A 22143-nucleotide genomic window follows, 5' to 3' on the forward strand; every position below is an offset into this window, starting at 1 on the left:
AGAAACATTTTGCTACATTGTAACATTTTATGTATAATACACAAGCTAGACATAATAATGATGACTAACTTGAAAGATGAAATCTGTCTGATTAAGGTAATTTTACTCAAATAGTAGGAAAGGCAATTAACTGCACCCTAAATTCATAGCTGTAGGAAGGACACAGACATTCTTTCATCTGAAATTAAAAATGAAAACCATGATTGCTGCATTGTCTTTTATTAAGGATATATACACAAAGTACAACAACACTGTCATTCAATAACAAAGGTAAATAGCTTTTCTGTGAAAGAGAAGAGGCTACACTACCTCTAAGCAAATATTGCACTGCTTGTAAAGACAACATAATATATTGTCATAGTAATCCTAAATCACTCAATATAACGTGACTGAAGAATTAATGCATACAATGAAAATGACATGTCATGCATAGTTTCCTGAGCAACATGATGCACTGCATGACTTGAGTATACTAGCGGTGTAGGACTATTGACAAAAATAACAATATAAACAAATGAACTGGAAAAGAACTGGGCCCAAATGTAATCAATAAGGTCCAGAATTACAGCCCAATAAGGTGTGTACATGTAACCAATGCAACAGTACACTGTACGTATACTTCTACGGGATGCAAGGGAGTATGATGGACCACAAGGTCGATCTCAATAAATACAGCTTAGATTGCAATGTGTGGCGTCTTCCTATCTGTTTTAAATACATGTAAGTACACACTTTGATCTCCAGCACCCGCTCAAAGCAATTGAATGAGACAAGACCCACTGACTCCTTTTAGGTCATGCCCGATTTTCTTGAATCAGAGCTGAAGCCTGACTAGAAACATGGTTTTGTTTATTCGGTGGAGAAGCAGAAAATCTTGGTTACAGTTTCAAGTGGCACTAAAACCAAGAATTTAGCATTTACATGGTAGATACATGGGTAGGTATTGTGTAACTGTAGGTACACATTACAGAGTATTTACAAGTGCACTACCCTTTTGTGGTTTGTGTAATTACACTTTGGCTCATTTTGATATATTGTGCATCTGTTCTTGTTTTTCCCACCACCATTTAAGAAGGGCACGACAGACAAGACCTCTCAAAACAAAGCCTTAATAAACTGCAGGTCTCTATTTTTATATCTTAGGATGCCAGACCAAGCAAAAAGCCTCCAAAGAATCCACTGGTGATGATTACGTTTGTCTTCACAAACTCTGTTGACTGCAAGAGAGAAAGACAAATAAATATGCACATTTCATCAATTGAACTAGTAGTATGTACAAGTAAGCAGAGTCAATATTATGTTGATAGGTGTAGTTAAATTCACATTGCTTTGCCCCTTGTAGGATGAATAAAATGCTGCATTATTAAATGTTAGACATGTTATGATTACCAGCTACAGTGGGCTACCTGGTCAATAAGTGAGTTAAACTCTGGTACAGCCCTGTCAGCATTCTTCTTCAGGTGTCTCTTGGCTTTGTTGACATCCTTTTCCACTCTCTTCCAGTCCACCTGCACATAGCCACTGTGGTTGGCTATCTGGAGATTAGAATAGGAATAGAAAGTTTATATTTTTCAGGATGACAAAGACCCAGAACAAAAACATAATGTACTGTAATCCATGACAATAAGTATTGTGGCTAATAATGATATTCAGACAGTCCTATGAAATGTGTTTATGAAACATTCAGATGTGTTATTCATTGATACATCCAAGTCCGAGCTCCTCTTTGCAGTGGGTGGCCAGCTGACAGAACTCATTTAGACTTTTACACTATAAATCAAAACCTTGTGTTGAGTTCCTACCTGTAATAACAGGAATCCTCCACCTACAGCGGTGGCTGCGATCTTCCCCACCTTCTGGAAAAGATATCCTGCACACCTGCCAGTGAGAGACAATGCAAAACTCAAATGACACCCTATCCCCCATAAAGTGCTCTGCACTATACATGGAAAAAAGCATAATCTACAGAAGAAGCCTTTGTATTTTGACCATACCATGCAGAAAGCACAGTAGCATTGAATAACATGTGTGAGAGAAATCACATGATATTAAAGAACAGTCCTGAGGATGCTTAGCATAATCAATAAACCCTGGCCGGGCCTGCATGACATACCAGCCACTCACTCCCCCCAGTGCTATTTGTGTGGCCACCGAATACTTCTCAGACATAGGACCCGAATTGTTCCCACCAAATAGGCGGCCCCACCATTGTTGACGTCTGGCATATTCTGTCAGGTAGATCACCTCGCATGTGTCGTCTTCATTCTCTGGGTCTTGGGAGACAAACAAGGTTGAGCTTGATGTACAAAGGGAGAATAATTAGCAGCTGTACAAGTATTTTTTTGTAATCCTTATCAGAAATGTGGTTAATTTGGCCATATGCCATTGACAATTCTGTTTCGTTTTCGTAAGTGGGAGTCTACAAAAAAGTCGCCTAATGTAAATCATGTAGGAGGAAAAGAGGATAGAATCTAACATTTCTAGACATATTTGTACATAAGAATCAATCCGCGTATGTGGGGAAATATAATTCTAAAATGTAAAGTAGCAAAGCGTTATTGTAGCCACTAGCCAATCATAATCATCTTCATAGAACCTATGACGTTGATACATGGAAACACACCGCCGGAGTGCGATCAGAGACCGAGAGAATAGGTCAAACAGTTTTTTTTGCGAGTACGTTTGGATATGATTTAATGCTCGATTAAGTACATTTAAGATGCAATCATTTGTCCAAACATCGAAACATAAAGGTCGTTTTTGGTTTGAGTGCGGCCACTTACCCTCTTCACGATCCGCCATTTTGGAGTTCTCTGACTTGTACGTTGACAAATGCTGTCCCAGGCATGATAGGATGGTCATGGGATACGTCGTTTGCATAGTTTGTCAGACAGTCAAACATTTCAATTTCATGCATTGATTATAAAAATATCATGCTTATTTAAAAAACCTTATTGGAAAGTCTCAATGCAGTTTATCATTCAATGCAGTTGTCATGAATTTAGGTTTCCTCACAAAACAAAACTGACTTTAAAAAAAAATTGTAACTTTTAACCAAAAATGTGCCCATTTGTATACAAATTATACATATGCACAGAGTGAAAGCTACTGCAGACTAGGCTACTTCAGTCTGCGATTGAGGAGCAGATTCGGTTCCCTAGCTATAATAGCTGAGTGATGTCTGTAGCCTAAATTACTCTGATGAATGTTTTAATGTTTATTTTTTTGTAATTCACATTTACAATCATCTAAGTCATTTATGAATAATATAGCCTTTGGTACTTAATGTAAAGTTAATGTGATAACATTAAACTACACATGTGAAAACGTCATCACATGTTGTGATCCAAAAATACATTTTCACATGAGGAATTTCGCTTGAAATCGTGTGATTTTCTGTAAGGGTGAGCTTTATGTAACTAGGCCTATTCTATGACTGCATGATCTGGTTATTATTTCATTTTTCATTAAAAGCCAAAATCCAGAGTCTGTGTTTCATCCCTTCGGCAGTCAAACAATTTAACTGACACATTTTATCAGACTGACTCCAAGTGCAAAAGTTCTCTTGTGTTTCTACAGTATTTTTACAATGCTAAATTATGTAGAGTTGAATCTTGGGTAAAATAATAAGCAGATTTGGTAGGCTTATGAATATTGGGCTTGCTGCCTATGTGTTTGATAACCACTATGCTTAATTGAAACCAGGAGTTTGATTTGACCCCTTCCTTTGTCCCTCATAATTCACTGCTTCCTGTTCCAACACAGTGACAGGTGGCCATCTATCTCTGCCACCATGACAGTGATGACAGATTTACATCCCAGCCAATCTGTGGCAGCAGAGTTGTGGATATTCCAATCAAACTGGAAAGTGACCTATGCTCTGAGTTATCATGTCTGATTGACGAAGCCATATATTCTGGAGGAGACAAGAACAACATCCAGCAGGATCAAGACTCCCCATATACCGGATCAAAGATCATCTCTTCCTCCAATACCCAATCCTTCACCTTATGCCATATGAGTTGAACATTGAAAACAGCCCGAACTCCCCAAGGCCTGTTGTGTTGTGATGGGCATGTTTTGTCAGCTCCCATATGAGTATTCCAGCATTAGGCCATTGGCATATGTCTGAAGATATCTTGCCTACAATGGCATTTTGCCAAGAGATACTTGTCTATGCATAAACACTTTAGGTAACGGATAGTGGGGAATGTTGTTGAGGACAGGACAGTCTTGGGCTGATTATGAGAGATTGCTTGCTGTCAGTTAAGGTAAACTAAAGTGAACCTATTAGCATCAAGCAGTCATAGTGAATAGGATAGGTATGTTTATAAAAATGTATATTACACTTTAAGATAAGAGGTTTATACGTGAGTATAACACATTTTAGTGTAAGTCTATATATTAGGGATCTGTTTGATATAAATATAGGAACAGAACCCATACATACAGTGATAATAGACAATGAGATACAACTATGACAGCCATACTAATAGTGAATAGTGCTATAATTTTGTAAATCACTTATCACACTGTTATAACAAGCTGATAACAACTAAATCCCATCAAATAGCAACACTTTAGCGTGATCCTTGGCAACTGAATTTGCTGACCTGTACCCCGTCTCGTACTTCGTAATTCTTTACTCAGGTACCTTAACCAATAATATACTTCAAAGTACAGTTAAGTAAATCAATACTTCACGGGAGACCAACCCAAAGAAGATGAGGAGATGCGTGAAGTTGATGGTTTGTTATAAAAGTGTGTCTGATCAGGTCACATGATTACACACAGATACATTCATTGGTTACGGAGAGGAGAGGGCGTTCTTACGGTGGCGGCGTGCGTTCGCCTGTGTGACAATTACAACAACTTTGAGCTGTTCTGTGGGGGGAAGTTTATGATATTACCAAATAACGCCATATCGTACAATCCGGCATCAACTCTACTCCATGCATTAATTGGCAATTAATACATGTAGTATTTTGTGTACAACCATGCGAGAAGAAGGCTTTTTTGGACGGGTCTTGTTTTTCTTGAGGATTTGGCAATCACTCGGCTAAGCTACGTTTTCAGTGCTGGATAAGGTGGTGTACTTTCGTTCTTATTATATTTTGGTGGAGTTTGTCGCCGCTTCCCTGTTGCTTTTTCATGAAATCGTGCGGAGTGTCGCTCGACGTTGCTGCCTCTGCTACTGCTCAAAGTCTCGGCGCTGCTGGTGATGAGGAAAATAAAATGGCGGCGGGAAAAGCGAATGAAATAGAAGAGGACTTTCCGAAGCTAACATCGCAGGAGAGAGAAAGCTTGGTCAAAATTGACAGGTTCGCGAATTAACAATGCACTTCTTTTGTATGTGTTTTTCTGTGCTGAGTTTTCGTGCATTCAATTCTTAAAAAACGACGTATATATCCCCAAAGTAATACGGAACCGCCTGTGTTGTCCTATACTTTGCAGTTCACTGTTTGGATTTCAGAGGCTTCATGAAGATGGCGCCAGAACGAAGGCCTTACTGTTAAAGGTATGTCACAGATAGGACCAGTTCGCCCGTCTCCGCTAGCACTCTTGATCCCTGCATATCATCTGGAATAAGTGCCAGGGACCTCACAAAACCCTGCTTGAAAGCTGGATATTTACTAAACTTAACTAAAATCCCATTCCATTAGCAAGGGGCCAGGCGGATTTAGCAAGTGAGTGACGATTACATCATGCCCTATCCAGTGTGAATAGTTTTATGTTGACTATCACCAGTCATGCACTTATAGTATATCACAAGAGCACAGACCTGGCTTTGGAATTACATGGTAGCAAGCCAGTTACTATTATTACCACAATTTATGTTGCTGGCAATGTTAATTCTTGGGGGGCATTGCTGGCTGGTGGCTGCACACTTTTGACAGCTGAACAAACAAGACTGGTTCTAACTGGAAGGCAATAAGTTGGTCAGGAAATCATAATTCTAATGTCCGTCCCAATGTCACCAACTTCACTTGGTGCTGAAATAGTGGCCCTGGCAAGTTGTAACATTATGCACGCGCTGCAATCAACGATGGACAGCTCGCGACCATGAACGTTTTCACGGCCCAAGTTAGGAGCGTCCTGTCCGGTGTAGCTGAATAACCAGTGTATACTTAGCTAGCTGCTGTTAGCATAACGTACGTGTCCTGTCTCATAGATTGCCAGGTCATTGGTGTCAGGTTTGCTCGAATGGTATGTTGTTTTGTTAATTTAACGTAATAAGTCACTAGTAATAGCTGCGGATCAGCCCAAGATGGCGGGGTCGGTGGGAGAGGAGTTGGCTAACTAACGTTAGCTAGCTAGTCCATATAAAGCTAGCAAGCTACGTTGTCTACTCTATATATATATATATATATATATATATATATATATATATATATATATATATATATATATATATATATATATATATATATATATATATATATATATATATATATATATATATATATGATATTATTTAACTGCTAAGCATTGAAGCAAGATGAGTAACAAAAAACGTTTTGTTTTTCGCTGCTGTTTTCATTATCCGTCGGTAGTTTGTGTAATGTAACATTAACTAACGTTAGCCACCAGTGGTGGAAAAAGTACCAATTGTCATACTTGAGTAAAAGTAAAGATAACGTTAACTTAATAGAAAATGGTTCACGCAAAAGTGAAAGTCACCCAGTAATATACTAACGTTACTTGAGTAAAAGTCTAAAAGTATTCGGTTTAAAATATACCTAAGTATCAAAAGTAAATTGAATTTCTAAAATATACGTAAGTATCAAAAGTATACATTTAAAATTCCTTACATTAAGCAAGCAAGACAGCACCATTTTTATTTTTATTTACAGGTAGCCAGGGATACACTTAGACACTCAGGCATAATTTACAAATGAAGCATTTAGTGAGTCTGCCAGATCAGTGGCAGTAGGGACGACCAGGGATGTTCTCTTGATAAGTGTGTGAATTGGACAATTTTCCTGTCCTGCTAAGCATTCAAAATGTAACATACTTTTGGGTGTCAGGGAAAATGTATGGAGTAGAAAGTAAATTATTTTCTTTAGGAATGTAGTAAAGGAATAGTAAAGTACAGATACCAACAACCCCAAAAACTACTTAAATAGTACTTCCAAGTATTTTTACTTAAGTACTTTACACCACCGCACTAGGGATCAGTAGGTATCTGGCTAAACAGGCTAGATAAGGTTATAGCTAGCTACAACCGTAGCTAGCTACGTCTCCAGTGTGTCATCAACATGTGGCTATCACCACAACCCCAACCAAAGTAGTATTTTTTTTTACCCTTTTGATTCTCCAGTCGCCACCATATTATGTCATACATTTTAAGAAACAAATCCAAGATTAGTTCTGCAGCAGACGAGTATTCTGTCAGAGCTCGAGCTCTTATTGGTGGGACACTTGGGGCCAGCTAGCTCACGCACCGACTATACACGCGCTAAGCACTTTGTTTTGAAAAGAGGCGTCTTTATATGAACTACTCTTTGCAGTTATTTTTGTGTGTTTGTGATAGATATATGAACATGTCCCATTCACTTTGGACTTGCACCATCATATAACTGCGAAAAGCTCAAATAATATCCAGTGTGGTCACAGATAGTCGGGGTGAAGGGAGGTTTGTGGACCACCGGTTTACCCCACACTACTATGTATAGACGCATGGCTGATGAAAGACACAGGCCTGTTACTTTCTGGTGTACTTCTCCTTTTTGTATATGTATTCTGAGATTTTGTTTAGTCAATTAACCAAGTTGAAAACCATTAACCTAACTCTGTCATCTTCATAATGCAACACTGGTACATTCATATTTATTTGACTGGTTAGGTAATGAGTCACTCTGTGAGACTTTGATGTTATGAATAATGTCTGATAAAATGAGTAGAAATGTTGCTGATGCAGAGCAGAGAGAGCTATGCTTCTGCTGCTGCTGAAACTAAAAACATGTCACTTAAGGGGATTCGGACCACTGGGGATCCAGCCAGCACGACACGGAACCTTCCTCTTTTTTCCCCTTTTATTTAAACCCTCTCCTCTTGGCTTCGACACATGGCATGCTTTTAGCTGATAATTAAGGAGAGAAAACAGAGCGCTAGTGTTTGCTCTGGACCCGCTCCATAAAGAGAGGTAGAGAAGAAAAGGGTTGCCTTAAATTGGAAAGATTTGTTTGGTTACTGTACCGTACCATGTATGCACTAGTTCCTATTATAGAGAGGAACTCTTTAATTTTTTTTAGGTTCTTCATGCCAATGGATGGACAGGCAGAAAGGGTAAGCTTCATGTAGGCTAACCTTTATTAGGGCATATTTGGGGAGGTGGTTGGAGGTACTGTAGTGCCCACGAAGCTCATCACTAAACTAAGGACCCTGGGACTAAACACCTCCCTCTGCAACTGAATCCTGGACTTCCTGACGGGCCGCCCCAGGTGGTAAGAGTAGGCAAAAACACGTCTGCCATGCTGATCCTCAACACTGGGACCCCTCAGGAGTGTGTACTTAGTCCCCTCCTGTATTCCCTGTTCACTCACAACGGTTGCCAAACACGACTCCAACACCGTCATTAAGTTTGCTGACGACACAACAGTGGTAGGCCTGATCACTGACAACGATGAGACGGCCTATAGGGAGGAGGTCAGAGAACTGTCAGTGTGGTGCCAGAATAACAACCTCTCCCTCAATGTGAGCAAGACAAAGGAGCTGATCGTGGACTACAGGAAAAGGTGGGCCCGTTCACATCGGCGGGGCTGTAGTGGAGTGGGTTGCGAGTTTCAAGTTCCTTGGTGTCCACATCACCAACAAACTATCATGGTCCAAACATACCAAGACAGTCATGAAGAGGGGACGACAAAACCTTTTCCCCCTCAGGAGACTGAAAAGATTTGGCATGGGCCCCCAGATCCTCAAAAGTTTCTACAGCTGCACCATCGAGAGTTGCATCACTGCCTGGTTTGGCAACTGCTCGGCATCTGACCGTAAGGCCCAGTACATCACTGGGGCCAAGCATCCTGCCATCCAGGACCTATATAATAGGCGGTGTCTGAGGAAAGCCCATACAATTTTCAGAGACGGCAGCATCTATCCCCAAGCTGGCAGCTTAGAACCCCCTTTGTACACTGCTGCTACTTGCTGTTTGTTTGTTACCTATGCAGTCACTTTGCCCCCACCTACATGTACAGATTACCTCAACTAGCCTGTACCCCTGCCCTGCACACTGACTCGATACCGGTGCCCCCTGTATATAGCCTCGTTTTTCTTATTGTGTTACCTTTTACTATTACTTTTTATTTTAGCCTGCTTGGTAAATATTTTCTTCTTGAACTGCAATGTTGGTTAAGGGCTTGTAAGTAAGCATTTCACGGTGAAGCCTACACTTGTTTATCCCATGTGTAACTCTGTGTTGTTGTTTTTGTTGCACTGCTTTGCTTTATCTTGGCCAGATCACAGTTGTAAAATGAGAACTTGTTCTCAACTGGCCTACCTGGTGAAATAAATAAAATAAAAGTATCCACTTCTTGTATACGGAGCATGTGACAAATAAAGTTTGATTTGATTCACTATTATTCTACAATGTATAAAATAGTAAAAATATAGAAAAACCCTTGAATGAGTAGGTGTATCCAAACCGTGTGTGTATATTTTTTAATTTCTTTGTCCTCTCTCTCCGAGGACTTCAGGCCAGTACGGTACAGGCACCTATGGCCCCTAAGCCCCTCCCAGGCCTTCTTTCAAACTACCTGTGAGATCTATTGGCTGCTGTATTTAACTTTGAATAGTCTATTTCTATAAGAAATGGTAAGAAAATTATGTCCAGCAAGCTATTCCTGTCTCGCTTTTACTGCATGGGACTCCAATATCTAAGGAGCGTTTTTTTTAAGGAGAGCCCAGCGTATTGCACAAGAAACAACCAACAATACAGTTCAAGAAATAGAGTTCAAAAGTGTAAAAACAAAGGGGGGTGTCATCAATGTAAATAGTCCAGGTGGCCATTTAATGAATTGTTAAGCAGTCTTATGGCTTGGGGGTAGAAGTTAAGGAGCCTTTTGGACCTAGACTTGGAACTCCGATATCGCTTGCTGTGCGGTAGCAGAGAGAACAGTATATGACTTGGTCGACTGGAGACTCTTTTTTTGGACCTTCCTCTGACACCGCCTAGTATATAGGTCCTGGGTGTCAGGAGGCTTGGCCCCAGTAATGTGTTGGACTGTACGCACTTCCCTCTGTAGCGCCTTACGGTCAGATGCAGAGCAGTTTCCATATCAGGCGGTGATGCAACCGGTCAGTATGGTATCGATGGTGCAGCTGTAGAACGTTTTGAGGATCTGGGACCCCTGACACATATTTTCAGTCTCCTGAGGGGCAAGAAGCGTTGTGCCCTCTTCATGACTGTCTTGGTGTGTTCGGACAATGATAGTTTGTTAAGGAACTTGAAACTCTGGATGAACTTTCAAAGGAGTTGATGGAGAGACATGCTGTGAGAGAGTGCTCGCGCGTGCACTGATATTACAGCAACGATATTCAAGTGACAGGCTTTTCTAAAACTGCAGTTGCAATACAAAAAAATATAATTCCTTAATTACAAAACAAGGTGACCCCCAAAAGCCAGATGGAGATGGGTAAATTAGACGCTTATTCAGTCTTTATATTACTGTATCGTAGACTATGTTGCAGCGAATGTAGGCCTACCTGTCACAAGAAAAAGTTGCCATGATGAGATGCTAGGTCTACACCTGAAGTGTGAATTGCGCTCCATTCTGAGATGGTCTCTTTGTCCCCACCCTGAGTGGTGATTCATCATGCAGAGGCCATAGAGAAGCCAGATTTAGACATGGCATGTAATTTAACAGTTCCATTTCACGCAATGCTGTTCATATAAATAATTTATTATAATTTACCAGTTTCTCGCTGTTATTTATCCTGGGAAAAGGGAGTCGTTTTGGGCGGTAAATCTCGGTAACCGGGTTCCCGCCATTCAACCCTAGTACTGTACTAACACTCTTTGTTTGGACATTTGGCAGATGTTTGAATACTAAACCTGGGTGTGTGTTTATTATTGGGCTCGAACAAAAGCCTGCCACCACATAGCTCTCCAGGACCAGGGTTGGCTGGGGGACCACTGTGCTTAAAGCAGAGGTTGGAACCTAAATTATTTCACAATGGTTTAGATCTTAACAGAACCACTAATTGTTTTTTGTTTTGTTCTACTCCACTGTTCGTACCAGCAAAATAAAGTGCTGAACCGGTTCGAACCCCCAAAATATAAAACAACTTTCTTTCTTCTTTCGGTTCCTTTTTTAACCTGTGCAATCCACCAGGTATTTAATTTATTATATATATATATATATATATATATATATATATAGTTTTACATTTAGCTAATTCAATTACTTCACCAATCAGTGTGGATAGAGTAGGCAAGCTAGTTGTTTACATGCGTGATAGGCTACACTAGCCTATGGCGCAAAATGTGACAAAAATGTTGCAGGTGGGAAGAGGGCGAGCGAGGGTTGAGGAAGAGGCTTGAAGCGCTGGGCATTTTGTTCTGACAAATTATCTGAATTAGGTCCACATAATTATACCTAGGAGGAGCAACTTCTATGGAAGAACTTTGAATGTCCTTTGAGCTAGCTAGATAACAAGGTTTTTGTAGTTAATGAGTCTAAAGTGACACGTGTGACAACTAGGCCTACAGTATCATTAATTAGCATTGAATAAGTTCATTCTTCTCTAGCTAATTAAAAAGTCTCTCTCCCCGTCTTCTGAATCACTTTGTAACGTCAGTACAGTAGCCTATGCTTGGAAGGGGCAGGTAGCCTAAACACTCACACACTTGCAAAGATGTTCCGCTTGCAGGCAGACACGTGGTCAAAATAATCAGCGGTTTGCTGATGTCAACATTGTGAACAGAGTGCCCCATGGTGGGGTTATGGTATGGCAGGCATTACGGGATAACGTACACAATTGCATTTTATCGATGGAAATTTGAATGCACAGAGATACCGTGACGAGATCCCGAGGCCCATTGTCGTGCCATTCATCTGCCGCCATCACCTCATGTTTCATGATAATGCACAGCCCCATGTCGCAAGGATCTGTACACAATTCCTGGAAGCTGAAAATGTCCCAGTTCTTACTGACCAGATATGTCACCCCTTGAGCCTGTTTGGGATGCTCTGGATCAACGTTTACGACAGACGACTCCAGTTCCCTCCAATATCCAGCAACTTCTCACAGCCATTGTGTGGGACAACATTCCACAGGCCACAATCAACAGCCTGATCAACTCTATGCGAAGGAGATGTCGCGCTGTATGAGGTAAATGGTGGTCACACCAGATACTGACTGGTTTTCTGAGCCACGCCCCTACCTTTTTATTAAGGTATCTGTGACCAATAGATGCATATCTGTATTCCCAGTCATGTGAAATCCATAGATGAGGGCCTAATGAATTTATTTAATTTGACTGATTTCCTATAAATTGAAACTCAGTAAAATATTTGAAATTGTTGCATATCTATATTTGTTCAGTGTAAAAGAATGAATAATGAAGCCTGCACACTCATAAGCTCCACCACATACCTTTTATTAATTAACAGACAACGTTTCCACCCTGCTAGGGTCTTTGTCAGGTCATTTCACAGGAAGTTTACCACACCCATATTTATAGACATAAGACAAGCACTAATTAGGGCGTTTTTTTTTACATATTTAAGTTGAAAGGGGCAACGCAAAAACAATATACACGTAGTGTACAAAACAAGCTCTTTCCATGACAGACTGACCAGGTGAATCCAGGTGAAAGCTATGATCCCTTAATCATGTCACTTGTTAATCTACACTGATTGAAGTGGATTTAAGTGGAGGATACAGGTTAAAGACAGGTTTTTAAACCTTGAAACAATTGAGACATTGATTGTGTGAATATTATACCTGGTATAACCATTCAAATCAGGTAAACAAAACGTATGTTGCAAACAGTGGCTGTCATAATGATACATGAATCAGATGGTGTTCCCAGGAAATGGCTATTGGGAAAGTCCTCATTATGCCCCTTTGGAGACATGGTTTCCAATCGGAATATCCAGTAGGATTCTCTTTGCAAAATAAGTCTATAGGAATGGTGGGTTAACTGCCTTGTTCAGGGGCAGAACGACAGATTTTCACCTTGTCAGCTCGGGGGATCCAATCTTGCAACCTTACAGTTAACTCGTCCAACGCAATAACAACCTGCCTCTCTCTCGTTGCACTCCACAACGAGACGGCCTACTGCATTCGCGTAACAGGCAAAGGTAAGTTGCTAGCTAGCATTAAATTTATCTTATAAAAAACAATCAATCATAATCACTAGTTAACTACACATGGTTGATGATATTACTAGATATTATCTAGCATGTCCTGCGTTGCATATAATCTGACTGAGCAAGTATCTTAAGTATCTGACTGAGCAGTGGTAGGCAGAAGCAGGCGCGTAAATATTAATTCCATCAGCACTTTCGTGCGTTTTGACAGCAGCTCTTCGTTGTGCGTCAAGCATTGCGCTGTTTATGACTTCAAGCCGATCAACTCCCGAGATGAGGCTCGTGTAACCGAAGTGAAATGGCTAGCTAGTTAGCGCGTGCTAATTGTCGTTGTGTTGCTGGTTCAAGCCCAGGTAGGGGCAAGGAGAGGGACGGAAGCTATACTGTTACACTGGAAATACTAAAGTGCCTATAAGAACATCCAATAGTCAAAGGTTAATGAAATACAAATGGTATAGAGGGAAATAGTCCTATAATTCCTACAACCTAAAACTTCTTACCTGGGAATATTGAAGACTCCTGTTAAAAGGAACCACCACCTTTCATATGTTCTCATGTTCTGAGCAAGGAACTGAAATGTTAGATTTCTTACATAGCACATTTTGCACTTTTACTTTCTTCTCCAACACTTTGTTTTTGCATTATTTAAACCAAATTGAACATGTTTCATTATTTACTTGAGGCTAAATTGATTTTATTGATGTATTATATAAGTGTTCATTCGGTATTGTTGAAATTGTCATTATTACAAATACATTGAAAAAAATTGTCCGATTAATCGGTATCGGCCTTTTTGATTCTTCAATAATCGGTACCGGCCTTTTTGATTCTTCAATAATCGGTATCGGCGCTGAAAAATCGGTATCGGTCGACCTCTACTTTGAACCTTTCTAGGGCAGGCGTTCCGCTAGCGGAACCCCTCGACAACATTCCGCTGAAAGGGCAGCGTGCGAAATTCAAAAGTATTTTTTTGAAATATGTAACTTTCACACGTTAACAAGTCCAAAACAGCAAATGAAAGAGAAACTTCTTGTTAATCTACCCATCATATCTGATTTCAAAAATGCTTTACAGCGAAAGCACAACATATGATTATGTTAGGTCAAAAAAACACAGCCATTTTTCCAGCCAAAGATAAGAGTCACAAAAATACAGAAATATAGATAAATGTCACGCCCTGACCTTAGAGCTAGTGTTTTGCACCTTACAGGACTGTTTCGGTTATTTGCTTTGTTATTTTTGTTTGGTCCGATTCCTCTTCAGACGACAAAAACCGTTACAATAAAATTAATCGCTAACCTTTGGTGATCTTTATCAGATGACACTCATAGGACATCATGTGCATATTTATATCCAAAAATCTCAGTGTACATTGGCGAGTTACGTGCAGTAATGTTTTGATTCCAACACATCTAGTGATTTTGCAGAAATACTCATAATAAACATTGATAAAAGATTGTGTTAGTGTTATTCACAGAATTCTATTAATTACTAAAAAATCATACAATGTGATTTTCTGGATTTTTGTTTTAGATTCCGTCTCTCACAGTTGAAGTGTACCTATGATAAAAATTACAGACCTCTACATGCTTTGTAAGTAGGAAAATCTGCAAAATCGGCAGTGTATCAAATACTTGTTCTCCACACTGTACCTTTGACTATTGGATGTTCTTATAGGCACTATAGTATTGCCAGTTTAACAGTATAGCTTCCATCCCTCTCCTCGCCGCTACCTGTGCTCGAACCAGGAACACATCGACAACAGCCACACTCGAAGCAGCGTTACCCATGCAGAGCAAGGGGAACAACCACTCCAAGTCTCAGAGCGAGTGACGTTTGAAATGCTATTAGCGCGCACCCTGCTAACTAGCTAGCCATTTCACATCGGTTACACCAGCCATTAGGGTGATAGGCTTGAAGTCATAAACAGCGCTGTGCTTGCAAAGAGCTGCTGGCAAAACGCACCAAAGTGCTGTTTGAATGAATGCTTACAAGCCTGCTGGTGCCTACCACCGCTCAGTCAGACTGCTCTATAAAATCATAGACTTAGTTATAACATAATAAAACACAAATACGAGCCATTGGTCATTAATATGGTCGAATCCGGAAACTATAATTTCAAAAACATAACATTTATTATTTCAGTGAAATAGGGAACCGTTCTGTATTTTATCTAACGGGTGGCATCCCTAAGTCTAAATATTCCTGTTACATTGTACAACCTTCAATGTTATGTCATAATTACGTAAAATTCTGGCAAATTAGTTCGCAATGAGCCAGGCTGCCCAAACTGTTGCATATACCCTGACTCTGCGTGCAATGAACGCAAGAGAAGTGACACAATTTCACCTGGTTAATAATGCATGCTAACCTGGATTTCTTTTAGCCAAAATATGCAGATTAAAAAATATATACCTCTGTATTGATTTTAAGAAAGACATTGGTGTTTATGATTAGGTACAGTCGTGCAACGATTGTGCTTTTTTTCGCAAATGCACTTTTGTTAAATCATCCCCCTGCGTTGCATCGATTATATGCAACGCAGGACACGCTAGATAAACGAGTAATATCATCAACCATGTGTTATAACTAGTGATTATGATTGATTGTTTTTTATAAGTTACGTTTAATGCTAGCTAGCAACTTACCTTGGCTTCTACTGCATTTGCGTAACAGGCAGGCTCCTCGTGGAGTGCAATGAGAGGCAGGTGGTTAGAGCATTGGACTAGTTAACCGTAAGGTTGCAAGATTGAATCCCAGAGCTGACAAGGTAAAAATCTGTCGTTCTGCCCCTGAACAAGGCAGTTAACCCACCGTTCCTAGGCAGTCATTGAAAATAAGAATGTGTTCTTAACTGACTTGCCTAGTTAAATAAAGGTGTAAATATAATAAACAATCTGCAAAATCGGCGTCCAAAAATACTGATTTCCGATTGTTATGAAAACTTCTTGGCGCACCCATCCCGTTATCGGGATCATTTTCGTCAACATCCGCTGAGTTGCAGAGCGCCAAATTCAAATTAAATTTCTAGAAATATAAAATGTTCATGAAATTACAAGTGCAATATAGCAAAACACAGCTTAGCCTGTTGTTAACCTACCTGGTGTGTCAGATTTCAAAAAAGCTTTACAGCAAAAGCTATCCAAGCGTTTGTTAGGACATCTCTCTCAGCAGACAAAACATTACAAACAGCTAGCAGCAAAGTAGATTTGTCACGAAAGTCAGAAAAGCAATAAAATGAATCGCTTACCTTTGATGATCTTCGGATGTTTGCACTCACAAGACTCTCAGTTACACAATAAATGTTCCTTTTGTTCGATAAAGATTATTTTTTTATCCAAAAACCTCCATTTGGTTTGCACGTTTTGTTCAGAAATCCACAGGCTCGTGCAGGTCATGATGGGCAGACAAATTCGAAATAGTATCTGTAGAATTTGTAGAAACATGTCAAACTTTTTAAAATAATCAATCCTCAGGTTGTTTTTACAATAAATAATCGATAATATTTCAACCGGACCGTAGCTTTTTCAATAGGAGAGAGAGAGAAAATGTCTGCTCCAAGCTGTTGCGCATGCAAAACTCTGCTGGCACCCAGCCATCCACTGACGCAATGTGATCGTTCTCGCTCATTTTTCAGAATAAAAGCCTGAAACTATGTCTAAAGACTGTTCACACCATGTGGAAGCCATAGGGAAAGAGTCTGGTTGATATCCCTTTTAAATGGAGGGAAGGCATGCAATGGAATAGAGAGGTTTCAGGAAAAACAGCACTTCCTGGTTGGATCTTCCCCAGTTTTTCGCCTGCAATATCAGTTCTGTTATACTCCCAGACAATATTTTGACAGTTTTGGAAACTTGAGTGTTTTATATCCTAATCTGACAATTTATATGCATATTCTATATTCTGGGCCTGAGAAATAGGCAGTTTCATTTTTCATCCAAACATCAAAATACTGCCGCCTACACTCATCAGGTTAATCGGTCGACCTCTACTCCCTAGTCAATACAGTACCTGCTCTGCGGTGTCAGTGGACGCTGGACATGTTGGGTTAAAGGATGAGCACATAAACACAGCTTTACTCTAGGTTCCTGGAATACAATTGCTCCTGCACCGGGATAACAAATCTAATGAATGCAAATGTCGTTTTCATATCAAGTTGGAGGATTTGAATGTTTTGAAATGGCTTAGGCAGACTGCTCTCGTTCTATGACATGCTTTGGGCTGAGTGGCGAGGCTATGTCCTGGTGATGATGATAAGCTTGTGTTGCGCTTCCTTCCTATTCACCCAGTGAGGCTGCAGCCTCTAGCACACTGGCTGTTTTCTAGGAGCTACTCTCTCATTTGGCACTCAGCAAAACTGGGTACAAACAAACACACTCACTTCCCTCTTTTGATTTTCTGTGGTTCTAACTATCTGGAAGATTTGTGTGGCCGCTGAAAAAGACATCCGTTTGCTATGTGTGTCTGGGTCAACCTCTGCCATATACCTGTATCTATTCTATGAGAGGATCAATCATATGGTTCAGTGATATTCAAGCTAGGCGATGGACTTGCGTGTTGCTCTTTGTAAATGATTAGATGGCTGTCATTGTTTTGAAGTTCCTCTTGCAATCATCACTATTTCTTGGCATTACAGAAGTTATTTTTTTTTTGTGGAGACTTAGGCCTAGATTTAGGTGTGGATTTCTATAAGTTGTGGACCGTCCTTAGGCCACTGTCTAATAGGCTAAGGGGTGTTGAAATGATTCAAATGTAACCTTCCTCTCCCATCTCTCTCCAGGCTGTAAGCTGCTATGACTCTGCCATCCTGAAGGCAGAAGGGAAGGTAGAGCCAGAGATGTTCTGCCAGCTGGGACACTTCAACCTCCTCCTGCAGGACTATCCAAAAGGTGAACATGCATGCATGCACACACACACACACACACACACACACACACACACACACACTTGAGTTGATTGACAGATCACATCCTGAATTTAAGCTGTACCAATTTGCTGTAAATGTCTGAATTGCAGCTGACATTCAGCAAATCCATTTAGGCTACTGCAGCCCTTTTAGTTGTGTCCTTAATGTAACAGAAATGCTTTTGTAATTGTATGTTTGGCAGAATGTAGTATTTCGACATTGGGATTTAAAGCAGCAGCATCCGCCAGCAAGACTACACGCCTTCGCTCTTAATCTCCAGAAACCACGTACAAAAAGACTAGGAAAGGATATACTAGACTGTCATGTTTGTATGTGGAGTAGGGATGTAAGAAATGTAAAAATGTTCTTAGCGTTTAAACAGCCATTTACTTATTGGTTTTCTGGTTAAAAGGATAAGAGAAATCCATCAAATTCCGCGTGAATTCACAATGTTTCTGCACTGCTGTCGGCAACGGTTTAGGTCTCACGGTGCGTCCCTTTCAGATGGTTAAGCATTGCACATGTACTACCTTTACTGTACCTCACTTCCACATCTCAAAGTTTGTATTTCCTTTTCATTTAACTTCTCAAAGTATTGCCATACAGGACTTTGCTGCTGTTGCTTGCCTTTCTTTTCCATTTTTCCAACTTTTGACGTAGTGGTGGAGCGTCGACTCCAAATTGTTTTATTCCTCCACTCCTGGCACGTCGACTCCCAGTGTTGACTCCAGGTCTTCATAGCCTATCGTCTAGTTAGGTTATAACACAGGAAATATGTTTTGTGACCAGTGCACTGTGATTTTAATTTTGTGAAAAAACAAACACTATTTTTTTTCTTCAGTTATGGGTTTTTCTTAGCGTTAAAAATCCCAATTTCATTTAAATGTTCACACCCCTAATGTGGAGTGGTCTGCTCTCTCTGTTGTCACACTTGATTGTCTGAGCATTCTCTTCTCTGCCGTTATGCAATTCCACTGCCATTGTCTGTAGATGGCTCGAGGCTTTCTATGACTAAAAGTCTGACAGAGTTGACTGAAGATGTCTCTCTAGTATTCTTAACATTTCATTTGTGTGTTTTCTGGAATGCGTGTTTATTGGGAGTGTTAACTTCAAATAACAGTTTCTTTTAATGCCCTGGGCAGAAATTCAGTCCAATATTGCTTGAGGTAGTGGCACCACAAGATTGAATGGAAAGAATCTGTGTTATGGAGATGGTGAAATGTAAACTTATTGTAACCCCATTGTATTTGTCTTCAGTAACTGTTCTCTTTCTCTCTCTCTCAGCATTATCTGCATACCAGAGATACTACAGTTTACAGTCGGACTACTGGAAGGTGAGTTGCTACTTAAACAGCATGTATCCAAGTACGTCTAGCTGTTGACTGCTGATGACCCCTGGTTCTCTTGGCATAAAACAACTGTGATGATAATAAAGAATGGAGTTAGACAAGGGCAGTTGTTCTCCAGTAGCTGGGTCACCTCATAGGTCAATCTTGGTGAGACATTTTGACCTAGCCAGGCCAGCCACCAGTTCTCTGGTGGTGTGGCTTCTCCCTGTTCCCAGTGTGGGTGGATAAGAGATGGATGGATGTTAAAGTTTCAGTCTGCAGTGGTGCCTATTGGAGGGTGAAATGATGTGTTGGGGGGGGTTTGACAGTGATGGGGGCAGACAGTGTTGGGTTTCACTGCTGCAGAGTTGGGAGAGAGTTGGAGGATCTATCCTGGGCTGGGGTTAGGGAGCTGGGACGGGTGCTGCCTGGGAGAGAGGGCTGGGGTTAGGGAGCTGGGACAGGGGCTGCCTGTGAGAGAGGGCTGGGGTTAGGGAGCTGGGACAGGGGCTGCCTGGGAGAGAGGGTTGGGGTTAGGGAGCTGGGACAGGGGCTGCCTGGGAGAGAGGGCTGGGGTTAGGGGCTGCCTAGGAGAGAGGGCTGTGGCTTGAGACCAGCATAAGGAAGGGCTGAAACCGGATCAGGGTGGCAGGTTGAACTAAGAGGGAGAGCAGTCTGGAAGAAATGGTTAAAACATTGACTGAACTTAACTGGGTCTCTCTGTCTCTCATGGGATAGATACAGTTGAAGTCGGAAGTTTACATACACCTTAGCCACACACATTTAAACTCAGTTTCACAATTCCTGACATTTAATCCTAGTAAAAAAATCCCTGTTTTAGGACAGTTAGGATCACCACTTTTATTTTAAGAATGTGAACTGTCACAATAATAATAGTAGAGAATGATTTATTTCAGCTTTTATTTCTTTCATCACATTCCCAGTTGGCCAGAAGTTTACATACACTCAATTAGTATTTGGTAGCATTGCCTTTAAATTGTTTAACTTGGGTCAAATGTTTCGAGTAGCCTTCCACAAGCTTCCCACAATAAGTTGGGTGAATTTTGGCCCAATCCTCCTGACAGAGCTGGTGTAACTGAGCCAGGTATGTAGGCCTCCTTACTCGCACATGCTTTTTCAGTTCTGCCCACAAATTTTCTATGGGATTGATGTCAGGGCTTTGTGATGGCCACTCTAACACCGTGACTTTGTTGTCCTTAGCCATTTTAGCACAACCTTGGAAGTATGCTTGGGGTCATTGTCTTTTTGGAAGACCCATTTGCGACCAAGCTTTAACTTCCTGACTAATGTCTTGAGATGTTGCGTCAATATATCCACATAATTTTACCTCCTCATGATGCCATCTATTTTGTGAAGTGCACCAGTCACTCCTACAGCAAAACAGCCCCACAATATGATGCTGCCACCCTGTCCTTCACAGTTGGGATGGTGTTCTTCAGCTTGCAAGCCTCCCCCTTTTTCCTCCAAATGTAACGATGGTCATTATGGCCAAACAGTTCTATTTTTGTTTCATCAGACCAGAGGACATTTCTCCAAAAGTACGATCTTTGTCCCCATGTGCAGTTACAAACCGTAGTCTGGCTTTTTTATGGCGGGTTTGGAGCAGTGGCTTCTTCCTTGCTGAGCGGCCTTTCAGGATATGTCGTTATAGGACTAATTTTACTGTGGATATAGATACTTTTGTACCGGTTTCCGCCAGCATCTTCACAAGGTCCTTTGCTGCTGTTCTGGGATTGATTTGCACTTCTCGCACCAAAGTACGTTCATCTCTAGGAGACAGAACGCATCTCCTTCCTCAGTGGTATGGTGGCTGCATGGTCCCATGGTGTTTATACTGGCGTACTATTTTTTGTACAGATGCATGTGGTACCTTTTTGGCATTTGGAAATTGCTCCCAAAGATGAACCAGACTTGTGGAGTCTTCAATTTTTTTCTGATGTCTTGGCTGATTTATTTTTATTTTCAAATGATGTCAAGCATAGAGGCACTGAGTTTGAAGGTATTCCTTGAAATACATCCACAGGTACACCTCCAATTGACTCAAATGATATCAGAAGCTTCTAAAGTCATGACATAATTTTCTTGAATTTTCCAGGCTGTTTAAAGGCACTTAGTGTATGTAAACTTCTGACCCACTTGAATTGTGATACAGCGAATTATAAGTGAAATATTCTGTCTGTAAACAATTTTTGGAAAAATGACTTGTGTCATGCACAAAGTAGATGTCCTAACCGACTTGCCAAAACTATAGTTTGTTAACAAGAAATTTGTGGAGTGGTTGAAAAACGAGTTTTAATGACTCCAACCTAAGTGTACGTAAACTACCGACTTCAACTGCACATGAGATGAATGAATATGTAGCATAGACTAACAGGCTTTCAGAAACATCCTTACTCTGACTTATGCTTCCTCGCTGTTTCTCAACTCACTGATTGTCTCACTCTCACCCTTAAGTCTAGAAAGAGCTGAGAATAGCTGCGTTTTAGAAAACGGGGTTTTCTAAAACCCAGCTGTTCTCAGCTTTTTCTAGACTTAACACTTTTGATGGCTGGTGGAAGCAGAATTAGTTTGTTCC

The 22143-nt window shown here is 40.7% G+C and overlaps 2 protein-coding genes across 9 annotated transcripts in view; one reads left to right on the top strand and one right to left on the bottom strand.

Moving 5' to 3' along the window:
• Positions 1–203: 203 nt before the first annotated feature.
• fundc1 (FUN14 domain containing 1) lies at positions 204–4769 on the bottom strand. Of its 6 annotated transcripts, none has more exons than XM_090215478.1 (6): positions 4614–4769; positions 2784–2835; positions 2114–2273; positions 1803–1878; positions 1407–1535; positions 204–1217 (listed from the first exon to the last, which is right to left on the bottom strand). In XM_090215478.1, the coding sequence occupies exons 2-6, from the start codon at positions 2800–2802 to the stop codon at positions 1140–1142; spliced, it is 462 nt and encodes a 153-aa protein (XP_090071604.1). In that variant the 5' UTR covers positions 2803–2835; positions 4614–4769; the 3' UTR covers positions 204–1139. The 6 variants fall into 6 exon arrangements, with proteins under 6 accessions (XP_090071604.1, XP_090071607.1, XP_090071605.1 ...); XM_090215481.1 differs by having other exon boundaries at positions 2245–2296; positions 4614–4721; XM_090215479.1 differs by lacking the exon at positions 4614–4769 and having other exon boundaries at positions 2207–2273; positions 2784–2901.
• Positions 4770–4786: 17 nt separating this feature from the next.
• The window catches only part of kdm6a (lysine demethylase 6A), a 92913-nt gene continuing 75556 nt past the window's right edge, over positions 4787–22143 (top strand). For all 3 annotated transcript variants that reach the window (XM_036958693.2, XM_036958694.2, XM_036958695.2), the window contains exons 1-4: positions 4787–5321; positions 5455–5518; positions 18094–18202; positions 19504–19553. In XM_036958693.2, the coding sequence (XP_036814588.2) occupies positions 5152–5321; positions 5455–5518; positions 18094–18202; positions 19504–19553 (393 nt within the window). In that variant the 5' untranslated portion in view covers positions 4787–5151. The remainder of the gene's footprint in view (positions 5322–5454; positions 5519–18093; positions 18203–19503; positions 19554–22143) is intronic.

Source organism: Oncorhynchus mykiss, chromosome 22 (assembly GCF_057628025.1).
Source record: "Oncorhynchus mykiss isolate SJ-2025 chromosome 22, ASM5762802v1, whole genome shotgun sequence".
Classification (NCBI taxonomy): Eukaryota; Metazoa; Chordata; class Actinopteri; order Salmoniformes; family Salmonidae; genus Oncorhynchus; species Oncorhynchus mykiss.

Excerpts from the sequence above, each read along its gene's own strand:
- fundc1 (XM_021578881.3), bottom strand. The coding sequence starts at position 2,880 with ATGCAAACGACGTATCCCATGACCATCCTATCATGCCTGGGACAGCAT. Across the intron at positions 1,536-1,802 it reads GAGGATTCCTGTTATTACAG|ATAGCCAACCACAGTGGCTA; the intron begins GTAGGAACTCAA and ends TCTAATCTCCAG. Across the intron at positions 1,218-1,406 it reads TTAACTCACTTATTGACCAG|TCAACAGAGTTTGTGAAGAC; the intron begins GTAGCCCACTGT and ends TCTCTCTTGCAG.